This window comes from Schistocerca nitens, chromosome 5 (assembly GCF_023898315.1).
Source record: "Schistocerca nitens isolate TAMUIC-IGC-003100 chromosome 5, iqSchNite1.1, whole genome shotgun sequence".
Classification (NCBI taxonomy): domain Eukaryota; kingdom Metazoa; phylum Arthropoda; class Insecta; order Orthoptera; family Acrididae; genus Schistocerca; species Schistocerca nitens.
The window spans coordinates 512,518,502-512,532,126 of NC_064618.1; the positions used below are offsets into that span (position 1 = coordinate 512,518,502).

At 36.9% G+C, this 13,625-nt stretch overlaps 1 protein-coding gene across 3 annotated transcripts in view; it reads right to left on the reverse strand.

The window, feature by feature from the left end:
* The window catches only part of LOC126259193 (TP53-binding protein 1-like), a 359,964-nt gene that overhangs the window by 40,209 nt on the left and 306,130 nt on the right, over positions 1 to 13,625 (reverse strand). For all 3 annotated transcript variants that reach the window (XM_049955782.1, XM_049955783.1, XM_049955781.1), the window contains one exon: positions 11,449 to 11,595. In XM_049955782.1, the coding sequence (XP_049811739.1) occupies positions 11,449 to 11,595 (147 nt within the window). The remainder of the gene's footprint in view (positions 1 to 11,448; positions 11,596 to 13,625) is intronic.

Below are 13,625 nucleotides of genomic sequence, written 5' to 3' on the forward strand. Positions count from 1 at the left end.
TCCACAAAAATCACACCTTTTCTGTCCCAAAAGACAGTCGCCACATGGTTGAAGGCGCAGGTGGCCGAATTTTACGACGAAGGAATTTCCAAGCTCGTCCATCGCTACGATAAGTGCCTTAATTTAAATGTCAACTATGTAGATAAGTAGTAGTTAAGTGTGGCTTTCATCTGTATATAATAAAAAAAATTTCCAATACTTTATTTATTTTTAATTCTAAAACATAATGTACTTTGTGGATAGCCCTCGTATATGCTTCCGTGCAGGCCCAGTTTGTAATATCTTATCATCGTGGTCCTTACACAAAATGTATGTTGGTGGCACTAGAATTGTTCTAAGTGAGCTTGAAATGCTGGTTCCCTAAATTTACTCAACAGTGGTCCTCGCAAAAGAACTTCACCTAGACTCCATGGATTCACATCTGACTTCCTGAAGTATCGCTGTAACCCCTGCATGTTGTCTGACGCTACCGGTAACAAATCTAGTAGCTCACCTCTGAACTGCTTTAATGTCTTCCTTTAAACAGGCCTGATATGGGTCCCAAACACACAAGCAGTAATCAAGAATAGGTCGCATTAGAGTGCTATATGAAGTCTCCTTTACAGACGACCTGCACTTGCCCTCAATTCTCCCAATAAACTGAAGTTAATCATTCCCCTTCCCTACCAAAATCCTCAAATGCTCATTCCATTTCTTACCACTTCGCAAAACTATGCCCAGATATTTAAAGGACATGACTATACCACACAGGGCACCAGTAAATCTATATGTGAACATTATGAGTTTGTTTACCCTACTCATCCACATAACTTTCCTTCTTCTATATTTAGAGCTAGCTGAAATTCTTTACACCAACTAACAATTTTGTTTAAATCATTTTGTATCCTTCTAAAGTCATTCAACTTCCCATACACCACAGCATCATCAACAGACAACTGTACACAGCTGCCCATCCTGTCTGCCACACCCCATTTATGTATATAGAAAACAATAGTGGTCCTATCACACTTCATGGGGGCACTCCTGATGATACCACTGTCTCTGATGGACACTCACCATCAAGGACAATGTACTTGGTTCTACTATTTAAGTAGCCTTCAAGCCACTCACATATCTGGGAACCTATTCCATAAGCTCTTACCTTTGTTAACAGTCCACAATAGAGTAATGTGCTAACACTTTTAGGAAATCTAGAAATATGGAATCTGCCTGTTGCCCTTCATCCATGGTTCGCAGTGTATCGTGAGAAAAGGGCAAGCTGAGTTTTGTTAGAGTGATGCAAAGTGTGTTGGTTTGTGGCCATAAGCTTCTTGGTCTCACAGAAATTTATTATGTTCGAACTGATAATATTTACAAGAATCCTGCAGCAAACAGATTTTAGGGATATTGGCATGCAGTTCTGCGCGTCCATACTTTCACTCTCCTTATAGCCTGCAGTTTCTTCCAGTTGTTTGGGACTTTGCACTGAGCGAGAGATAGTGATTAATTCAAGCTAAGTGATGAGCCAATGATGTAGAATGCTCTTCGTAAACCTGAATTCGGTTTATATCCAGACTTGGTGACTCATTTGTCTTCAACTTTTGTTTCTCTATGCCAAGGACTGCGTCGTCCATAAGGGAGTCTGCTCAATTGTCAAACGATGGTATGTTTGATCGATTTCTTAAATGCAAAATTTAAAACTTCGGCTTTCCTTTTTCTATTTTTGACTGCCACACCAGACTGATCAATGGGTGGCTGGATGGAAGCATTAGACCCACTTCATGATTTTACATGGGATCAGAATTCTCTCTGGTTCTTTGGAGATACTTTACTAAGGTATGATGATGGTAATTGTTGTATGCTTCATGCATACATGTTTTCACAGATGCATGAATCTCTACTAACCTTTGCTCGTTATTATTTGCACATTCTAAATCAAAAAACAGTGCCGCCATTATGGAAATTATTTATGGCTGTGTGTGTGTGTGTGGGGGGGGGGGGGAAATAAATAATTATATATATATATAAAACAGAGGGAAACATTCCACGTGGAAAAAATATATCTAAAAAGAAAGATGATGAGACTTACCAAACAAAAGCGCTGGCAGGTCGATAGACACACAAACAAACACAAATATACACACAAAATTCAAGCTTTCGCAACAAACTGTTGCCTCATCAGGAAAGAGGGAAGGAGAGGGAAAGACGAAAGGATGTGGGTTTTAAGGGAGAGGGTAAGGAGTCATTCCAATCCCGGGAGCGGAAAGACTTACCTTAGGGGGAAAAAAGGACAGGTATACACTCGCACACACACACATATCCATCCACACATACAGACACAAGCAGACATAGACACAAGCAGACAAATATGTCTGCTTGTGTCTGTATGTGTGGATGGATATGTGTGTGTGTGCGAGTGTATACCTGTCCTTTTTTCCCCCTAAGGTAAGTCTTTCCGCTCCCGGGATTGGAATGACTCCTTACCCTCTCCCTTAAAACCCACATCCTTTCGTCTTTCCCTCTCCTTCCCTCTTTCCTGATGAGGCAACAGTTTGTTGCGAAAGCTTGAATTTTGTGTGTATATTTGTGTTTGTTTGTGTGTCTATCGACCTGCCAGCGCTTTTGTTTGGTAAGTCTCATCATCTTTCTTTTTGTGTGTGTGTGTGTGTGTGACGCTTTACACAAAACACTGCGTGAAATGGGAGATTTACGTGAAAAGATCTGTAAGTAAACGAAAGATTCTGGTAAAGAGAAGTGATATAATTGACCAGCAAGGAAATTAAGGGAGCAAGACAGAAACTTCTTTTATACTGATGAAACTTCGGTGGACAACAACATTGTTTATAGAAAATGTTGGCAGGGTCCTGGCATTGGTTGCATTATGAACAATGTTAGTGGAAGCAATAGGACTATTGTGGTCAATATTGGATCAAAAGATGGTTTTTTACCCAACGCACAGTTAATTTATAGAGGGATGTGAAATGGGAGACTGCCATGGGCAAATGAACTCCCAATTTTTTTCAAATTGTATATCAACTAAAGTAATTCCGAATCTGCCACCAGACTGCGTTACTTTTATGGACAATGATTCTTATCACAACAAGAAGCATAACAAAGCTCCAACTAGGTCCTTGAATAAAAGAAAAATGATTGAGTGGTTATTAAAAAATCAGGTGGAAGATTATTTGTCAATGAGAAAAACAATATTATTTGATTTAATTACACAACATAAGCTGAAAGACAAAGTATTTGAAATTAAAAAATTACATGAAGCTCATGGACACACTGAGCTACGACTTCCACCATACAACTGCGACTTAAATACAAAGGAACTGGTGTGGGCAAACTCGAAAAATTTATCAGAGGAAGAAATATTCTTGGAGATATTTGCATGACAAAGTTACTGCAGTTGGTGAAAGAGGGTCTGTAGCAATTTTCTGTTTGCAGTAACTGAAAAAAAGCATACACAACACTTGTCCCAATTGTTACAGGTTTTGAAACGATAACTCAAGATGCCTGGGGTGCACACTGCCTCTGCCTCCACAGAGAGAAACTTGAGAGTATTGGGTTAAGTGTGGGAATTGAAGACGTACTAGACGCCATAATTATTAATTTAGAAAGTGATGACGACTACAACGATAATGACAGTGACACTGTTGATGACAACCTCTACAATACGAAGTATGTAAATAATAGGCAGTGTACAATTTCTTAAAAATATGTTGTGTATGCTTTCTAACCTGACAGTGTTCATGCACTATAAAATTTGTTTTTGTAGAAATGTGTTAAACAGTTTTCGAATATAGATGCATTCAAATGTTGCCCAAAGCAATAAGTACCTTTATCACTAGTTGTACAAAATCAACAATAATTTAAGAACTTCGTGGTAAAATTTTTAATTTTCCACTAAAACAGTGTGATTAAATCACATAAAACCTTTTATGCTTATGGAACAGCAACATCTGAATGTATTCTATCACGAAATGTCAATCTTGGTTACAATTCACCTGATTTTAAGAAATATTGCTTAGAACATGTACACAATAGCTATCCTACACAGTGCTGAAATTTACCTCGAAACATGTACACCGATTCTGGACTTCTATGTAAAAAGCTTGACACGAGATGTGTTCACATATTAATTTTTATTTTTCAGTAAGAACTTTATTTGTTAATCAACAGCAATGTTAACCTCTTCAAAATGTTCCCCATTGCATACTATACACTTATGCCAGTGTTTTTTTCCAATTCCTGAAATGCTTTTGGAAATGTTTCTTTGGGATAGTTTATAGCTCTCTTAACTATGCATTTTTAATCTGATCCATGCTTGTAAAGCCACTGTCCTTTAAGGCTGGCTTTGAAATGTTTATACTACTTCTATGCCCTTGTTTTACTCATAGCAGTCTCACCAAAAGCAATATTTAACATTTATAAAAATTTTATAAAGTTTCTTCCATTCTTATAACAAAATTTAAAACAGATTTTCTGCTTTATTCAGATACAAATCAAATAATCGTTGATACTACCGTAACACATGTAACCTATTTGACAGCTGACAATTTAATAAATATCCAATATGTGTAATATTGTACAGATACTTTTCAGAGATGTTTATGAAGACAGTGACAAAAAAAGAAGTGTGAATCGGACTAATACAACACAAGAAATTATAAATTTCTTGTTACTTTTTAAATGCTCTTTGCGTTGCAAAAAATAGTTACACTTCAACACAGCCCTTCAAAGAAAACTTCTACCTTTTACTAGAAATACAAAGTAAGAACAAGCATTAAATTCTACAGATGGACTGCACTATATGGGGTTTGTTTTACAAACAGCAGTATAAGAACATGCATTCACATGAACAGGCATTCGGTTCAATGTCTGTAGTAGAATCCTAATTTCTCTTTCTATGTTAATATTATTTACTCTATAACATTGTGTTTTGGAAGAAGCTATTGTCTTTTGTACGCCTTATGTCTTAACGCATTTATCTAAAAATGTACATGGCATTGCCACAGATTCAAAGCATGCATCGTGTCAGGGCCGATACTACATTGTGAAGCAGCACGTAGAAGTGCCTCCTGACATAGCTAAGTCAGCAGGGTAGGGACACGCTGATTTGAGTTTATGACAGACTATAGTGGTGGACAAAGAGAAGAGGGGAAAGGGGGGCGGGGGGTTTATGAGTGTGAAAAATTCAAAAATTAACACAACTGTTCTTGTAACACCTTTCCCTGCAACCAAATTGAAATTCTGCATTTACATACGTATGAAAGAATTTAGAAAGTATAATATCAAAAATTATGGAATTCAAATGAAGAGATCAAGTCCAGTCTACAAAATTTTTGCAACATTACTTACATATTCAAATTTAAAGGGGGACAGTAACAAAATCCATAATTTATTGGAGCAGATCTGCATTCCGACTATTACACAGTCGTCTTTGGAAATCACTCCACTTAAATGTATGCCCAGAGAGGGTACGACATTTCTTTATGTGAGTTTACTGCAATATACATTTCAGGCCTTACGCCCAATGTTTGTTTACACCAATTGTCACACATTAAGTTAAATGCGGTTTATCAAGTGTTTGTAAATGGATTTGCCCAATATTTGGTTTGTAATAAAAAACCCTTCTGATATCACCTCACTTAAATGTAATCTCATGATTAGGGCTATGTGAAATTCGCATATGTTATAAATTCGAAATGGTCTGAGAGTGTGATAAATGGTTATTCCAGTGCTTCCTGGGTGTAGTGTGTCATGTCTTTGGTCAATTTCAAAGCGCAATAAAATACGTAATAGGTATATTTCAGTGGAATTTATTAAGTGCTAAAATAAGTGAATATGCAGGTGCTAGACATGTACTGTTTTTAATATATGTATGATTATATTTGAGATCACCACATAAAGATGACAAAAGAGCAAAAATTACAATCATAAACAAATACTTGTTGCACAACTACATGTTGTGTGCTAGACACAATGTTATGGTAACCTGTCCAACACAAATATTTACACACTAATGGGTTACCATGGAGTAGATAAAATAAGATGCATCTATGTGACATTTTAAGCCACTGAAAAGTGAACACTAAACCAAGGATGTTTTATTTATACCTGGATACAATAATGCACAAATAAAAGCAAGGCAAGAAAAAAAGATAAAGATCAAAGTTAAGATACATAGTACAAAAAAAAACTCATCTGCTGCCTACAAAACGTTACTAGACGATTTCAAATAGCATTCTTGCTTTGTTGCGTGTGAAGGTGTAATACTGTAGAATTTTTTAATTTGATGCTTACAAACTTTTGCTATGCTTTTATTCAATTCATTCCCTATCCAGATTTAAATATAGCAACCTTGCACTGAACACAGAAATGTTTGTTAGGAAAACGACAAACATATGTTGGTCGCTTGAATTTTGGAATGGCTGTTTCTTTCTGTCGTCTGCTGTATTCTTTACTCTTTAGTTTTCATAATTACTGAACAAGATATCAGATATGGGGGGGGGGGGGGTTGCTAAATGCTAATTTCATGTTTCTATACTCACAACATTTACAGTCCATTTTTATGCTATTTTACTTCACTTTACATTTCCAGAGTTATTGAAATAGTTTTTATACCTTCTGAGTCTAAGTCAAATATTGTAGAATGCTTTTGTAAGTGGATTTTAATTCATTAGTCTTAATATTAAAAGCATTATGAATTTGCCACAGTCTTATTCTACAGGGGATGATGCATGTCCTTTGTGACTTTATTTGCAAGCAAATTTTACTGTTTATTTTTATCGATCCATGTATTCCCCTTTGTAATTTGTAAATCCCGGACATACAGTTTTATACTCGTAAATACAAGTTACCAGCTATTTCCTTACTAAAAAATTTGAACACAGTTCTGTGACAAGTACTGAAGTGTAGGCGTTGAGTCTTGCCAAGATTCAAGGATAATCCTTGAGTCTTGAAGCATCTACTGATGTTCTCAAATATTTAATTAGCTGTATTTTCAATAAGGAGACTGGTACTATTTTTGTTCATATACTTGTATCATCTCCAAAAAGTACAAATAAAAAAACTGTATCTTATGAAACTGCAAATGGAAGATCATTCATGCATGTCAGAAACAAAATTAAATCCTGTGGTACACAGAGTCCAACTGCTTTAAATTCTGAGTGTCTAACATTTAAATGACTGACATGGAACTGATACACATTGTTTTCTGCCATTCAGATGAGATAAAAATCATGAACTTACTGTGCCTACTATTCTGTAATATTTTAAATTTTGCGTTAGAACATCACAGTTATATTTTACAATACAGGTGAACTAAATTTTGTAAATGCCACTCTTTTCTGGATTATTCACTGATTTACAGTACTCGAGTACACATTTCATTCAATTGTTTCTGAATTGGTAGTGTTGTGTTATAAAGTCACAGACAGTAGGAAAATATCAACACAATATCAAGATTCCTGCATATCGGGCTACATGCAATACAACTGGTGTGCTGAAGGTGGTCTGGTAGCTGCATGCTAATGAAGTACTTCACCTCATCATCAATTCATAACCTTTCTTGACATATTCCTGCTTGAGGTGGAACCTTTTCATCCCCCACCGCCCTTCTCTCCCCCCCCCCCCCTCCACTCCCCCCCTCTCTCAGTACCTCTTTATTTTATTAAAACTTTTATTATTATTTGTTATTGGCGCTTTATACCTTTTTTGCAGTGCAGATAATTATATCAACAGCCCTACATCCTGATAAATCAATTTTTCACAGTTGAGTCTAATAATAAAGAGCTGAAACTTGAACTGGGTATACACAGTCAGATGTCAGGTGGTCTTTATTCACTGTGTACTAAATATGTCTCATGAGATGATGATAATAATAATAATAAACATAATAACTAAATATGTCTCATGAGATGATGATAATAATAATAATAAACATAATAACCCGTGAGGGGATTGCCAACCCCCATCGGGCGCGTCCCCAGGTGGCGGATAGGGGAATGCTCGGCAGATATGCCGGGTAGGTGGGAAATAAAATACCACCCGCGGACCAAATGACAACCAAAACCCGTGCTGCGTCTGACTTGGAACAAGCGGCAGTATGGTCAGCGTCTGTCCACCAGGAGGTGCGGCTGCAAACATGCTCCAGGAACTTACAATCCCTGGTTCTAAACCACTAGCGAAAGCTAGAAAATAAATAACAAGCAAACATGACTCGTACAAGTAAAGACAAAATTACCCCAGGTGGACAATCCACCCACTGCAAAGTGGCAACCAAGCATTCGGATTCTGGGGAGCTTGGACTTATACGAGAGAGCAAGTCGGAGTGCTCTGGTAAACTACCGCAGAAAACACATACTTACATTGGCACCTTTAACATTCAGACGCTCATTCAAACAGGAAAATTGCACAACCTCACGACAGAATTAACTAAACAGAAAATCCAAATCCTCGCCGTACAAGAAACACGCTTCAGGGACTCAGAAACAGTAGACTATAATAATTACAGAATTTTCAAAAGTGGAACGAACAAGACAATTTGTAAAGGAGCAGCACTATTTGGCATGGCCTTTATTGTGGACAAAAAAGTTCTAGATTCAGTAAAGGATGTAAAACCCATCAACAATCGTCTTATGACAATGAGAATTAAACATGCAAACAAAAACTACACTTTCATCAATGTACATGCACCAACAAATGGGGACAACAAAAAAGAGCCCGAAAAAACGGAAAGATTTTGGGAAGAACTCGAAACAGAGATGTCAAAAATTCCAACAGAGGATGTGAAAATTTTGCTTGGTGACTTCAATGCACAAATTGGCAAGGACCGCAAATATAAGAAGACAGTAGGGGACTACCCCGCACACAAATTTACAAATAAAAATGGTGTACGATTTGTGGAGTTATGCCAACAAAACAATCTCAAAATTATGTCAACCTCATTACGAAAAAAACCCAAAAAACAAAAAACATGGCGATCACCCATCCATCATCTAGGAGAATTCCAGATTGACCACATTGCAATATCATATGAGTACCAAAAAGAAATTCATGATGTACAAGTGCGCAGAGGCGCAAATGTTGATTCAGACCATTACTTAACTAGAATTAAAATTAAATTCACACCTAAAAGGAAATGTAACAGGAGAACACCCGTGATCCCGAAGTTCGACCTACACAGAATTAAAGATTCGAGGATCACAGAAAAATGGGAAGACCAACCTGCAGAAGAGTGGCCAAAATTTCGAACTAAAATCCTCAAAACAGCGAAAGAACTAATCCCACTACGTAAAAAACCAAAACACCCATGGTGGAACCAGGAATGTGAAGACGCTCTAGAAGAGAGAAAAAAAGCGTTTCAAAATTACAATTGCAACAAATCAGAAGAAACCCACAAGAAATTCCTTGAAGTCCGCAAACAAGCATCCAAGATTTTACGGCAAAACAAACGGAAATATGTAAATGACCAACTAAAATCGATAGAAGACAACTTTAAAAATTACAACACACACGATTTCTATAAAACCTTTGCAAACCACATTAAAGGGTACTGTCCACAGAACCTCTGCTTCCGAAAATCAAATGGTAAACTGGCCTTAACAAATAAGGAAAATTGTGAAGAACTAGCGAAATATTTTTCAAAGCTTTTAAACTGTCCAGAACCTAAGGAGAGGTTTCCGAAAATACAACCAGAAACCGTATCAGAAAACTCAGCACCACCAACAAAAGAAGAAATTTATTCACATATCCAGAAGCTTAAAAATAACAAAGCATCAGGTGAAGATGGAATTGTAGCTGAACTCCTGAAAAATTTAGGTCCAAATTCACTCAGAGAAATCACACACATTATCCAAAATATTTGGCAAACCGAAAAAATCCCAGATGACTGGAAGATCGCACTAATTCACCCACTACACAAAAAGGGTGACAAATCAGATGTGAACAACTATAGAGGGATCTCGCTTTTACCAGTCACCTATAAAATTTTGTCAGCCTGTCTCCTGAAGAGAACACAAGAACAACTAGAATCAAAATTATCTGAATACCAAGCAGGATTTAGAACAAACAGGTCATGCCCAGAACAAATTTTTAACCTCAAAACCATAGTCAAAATGCGAGCTCTCAGACAAAAGCCATTAGTATGCACATTTGTAGACTTTAAGAAAGCATACGATTCAATAGATAGACCCTCATTATTTCAAATTTTAGAAGAAAGGGGATTAGATTACAAGACACGAGAACTAATAAAACAAACACTAACTGACACGAAGTCTAAAATAAAATTCATGGGAGAAATTTCGGAGCCCTTCGGCATTCAGACAGGTGTGAGACAAGGCGATGGACTCTCTCCTCTTTTGTTCAACATCGTTCTTGACAAAGTTATGGAGGAATGGGAGAAACAACTACGGAAAAATGAGTGTTGGAAACCAATTTCACTTGGCTTTTCCAAAAACAATCTTTACATTCCATACCTCGCTTTTGCAGATGATCTAGCAATACTAGCGGAGGATGAGCAGACCGCCATTAAACAGATTGACACACTCAAAGAATGTGCTGAGAAAGTTGGGCTACAAATCTCATTTGAAAAAACTGAATTCCTATGTTCAAAAGTAGAAATTGCAAGCTTAAAAACAAAATATGGCAAAATCAATAGAATCCCGTATTTTAAGTACCTCGGAGAATACATTGAACCAACAGGCCAAGAAATAGTATCACAGCAAAATCGTTTACAAAAAGTCAAAAAAGCATTCTGGTTAGTCCACAACCTCTACAACAAGAAATCCTTGTCAAGACAAACTAAAATTCGGCATTACAATACCGTCATAAAACCAACAGTCCTCTATGCAAGTGAAACACTAGTACTGAACAGAAAGCGAGAACTCGAAGACATCAAAAAAGAAGAGAGAAAAATCATTAGGAAAATTTTAGGAGCGAGACAGACTAAAGATGGCTACAGACTGCAAACAATCAAAACAACAGAAAAGTTTTCAAACATAGAAATTGATTTTAAGAAAAGGCGACTGAAATTCTTTGGTCATCTTAGCAGATTACCAGAAAACCGTTTGACCAGAAAGCTAATAAATTACGTAACCTCACTTAAAGCTTCAACACCTTGGATGATCGAAGTTAGAAAAGACCTCACCAACGCGGATATAACAGCAACCGATATTTCAGACAGAGATACTTTTAAGCACAAAGTAGAGAAGTGGAAAGTTTTACCAGAGCAACCAAAACAAAAACAGTACAGACCGAAGTGGTCAGAAGAGCGAAAGCAAGCCTTCTCAAAAAGAATGAAGATCTATTGGAGCAACAAGAAGAACCAGAAAAAAAGTTGATTGTCATTTGCTTAATGTCATTTGCTTAATGTCTTCCGTTATTGGGAGAATTCATAAATAATAAAAAATAATAATAATAATAAACATAATAATAATGGTATTGGTAGTATTAGTAAAGTAGTACCTTCTGAATCCGAACAGATTTCATGCACCTTTTCGTAGCTTTTGTTGGGCTCAAAATCTACTGATGTCAGCAAAAAAATCATCCCTTCAAAAATTTTGCTATCTTTGGGTGGAATTGGACCCAGGGTTTCATCAAGCTCAGTAGACTCTGAAAAAGAAGTCAGATTAGTTTTCCCAGATGGATAAAATACAAATGAAAGACAGTGCATATATTTTTGAGAAACAAACATACATATTGTTATTATAGACTAGGAAAAGATGTAATTTGAAATCAAAACATCTTTTCCTTAAATATATTTGGTTCTGTTCCTAGAAGCAGACAGGAAACTAATAAACCAAATATCCATGATTATACAAAGTAGTCCATTCACTCTTTTCAATATAATTTTATGAAATCTGCAATTGATAAATTATACCAAAATAATACAATGAGATATGTGGGTTTACACACTAGAAAACAGCAGAAATTTATGCAATACTGGAGATACAACTAACTCATGAAACAATCACAAATGTGAATATCACATACATTACAACATAAAGAAATGCAATGAATAAGGAGAGGTACTGTGGTATCAGACTCTGCCAATTGAAATTAGGCTTCACAAAGGCTTATTTGGCAGGGATATGGTGTTCAAAGATACTCTTGTTGACAAGGTCACACACTTTTTTCCAAAGATTGCTTTTTTCACTTTTCCTTGCAAAAGGCCATTCATACTGTGCCCTAAGTGTTGGTTGGTTGATTTGGGGGAAGGGACTGAACAGCTAGATCATCGGTCCCCCTATGTGATAGATCTGGGCTGACCTGAGAGGAGAATATTATGAACTGCAGATAAGAAACATTGCACACAACATTCCCTTCACCAATATGTCCTCTGAAACACATGATCAACATGATCTACGTCATCCATATACAGTAATGTTACACGTGTCATTGCAAGGGCAGTGTGGCATATGACAACAGACTGGCAATCCTCGGTAATGAGCTGTCAATGATAATCATGACTAATTGTTGCAAGACTCAGCAATCTGTGGGACCAGGGGCTTCTCCTTACTATCAGTTTGACAGGATATGTAGCAAGGTGATGATTAGCAGAGCACTGCCAAGTGTGGCAAAGTCCCACAAGGTTGAATCCACATTCTTCAGCAGTACAGTAGTGACAAATGTTTAAGCCATGTTAGGGGTTTGAATTACAGAAACTGTAATTAGTATGCTCCAGTTAGATGATCAAAGAACTGTGGAATGATAGGTGACACCTATGAGTTTACACAGTACGTTTACAACCCACTGCATTTGAATAGTTGATTGGCATTATCATAAACCAAATAGTGAAAGTTGTGGCATTTAATTACCATTGTGGGCATGCAATACATTTGAAAATAAAACTGGACAAAATGGGCTACATCACTGCCTACACTATGTGATATCCATCGGTAAAACACAATCTGTGTGTCAAAATGGTGAAAACTGAGTTAACAATATAACTGAAGATGGCATGGGTGAATGACGGATGCGCTGTAGCTGCACAATAAATGCTCAGCTAATGTTGGCATCCTGTCTGTGTGCTAGACTGAAAGTTGTGGCAAATGGCAGCTAACGTAAGTCCAACTGTGGGCATAAGACACTAGATGTATATTAGGGGCCATGCCCTTCCCAATGAGCCATTTTGATATGGATGACATCCCACTTTCCTAAATGTAACACCTTGTAATGTCTCTTGTAGCGGTCTCTCCGCGATATTTTCAGAAATTTTATAAATTATATAACTCAGTACATATCTCGAAATATCTCTTCTTATCTTACCGATTATCAATGCAAAGTAGTTTCAAGCCCAATCATTCCTTGGAGCGTCCATTTACTCCATGGAATAGCTTCTCTGCTATCTATGTTTTCTCTTGGAAAAAGAAGGAAGGACTTCTTGCCGATTAGTCGTGAAAGAAGGAGGATGTATATGTATGTATTGTTGAGCTAGTCGCCATCTTGATGAGATTCTGTATGAGAAGGAATTTAATACATGAACTAAACTAAAGTAAGTGTGTTCGCGTATTATTTAACTGATGATTATTGACAGTGTCTGCTTACTACACTGTGTTGCATGGGATCAGTGGGGAACATCTGATTTACACTGGACGAACCTGCCGTTTTGTATGCTCAAGACATCCAGTTACTTCAAATAA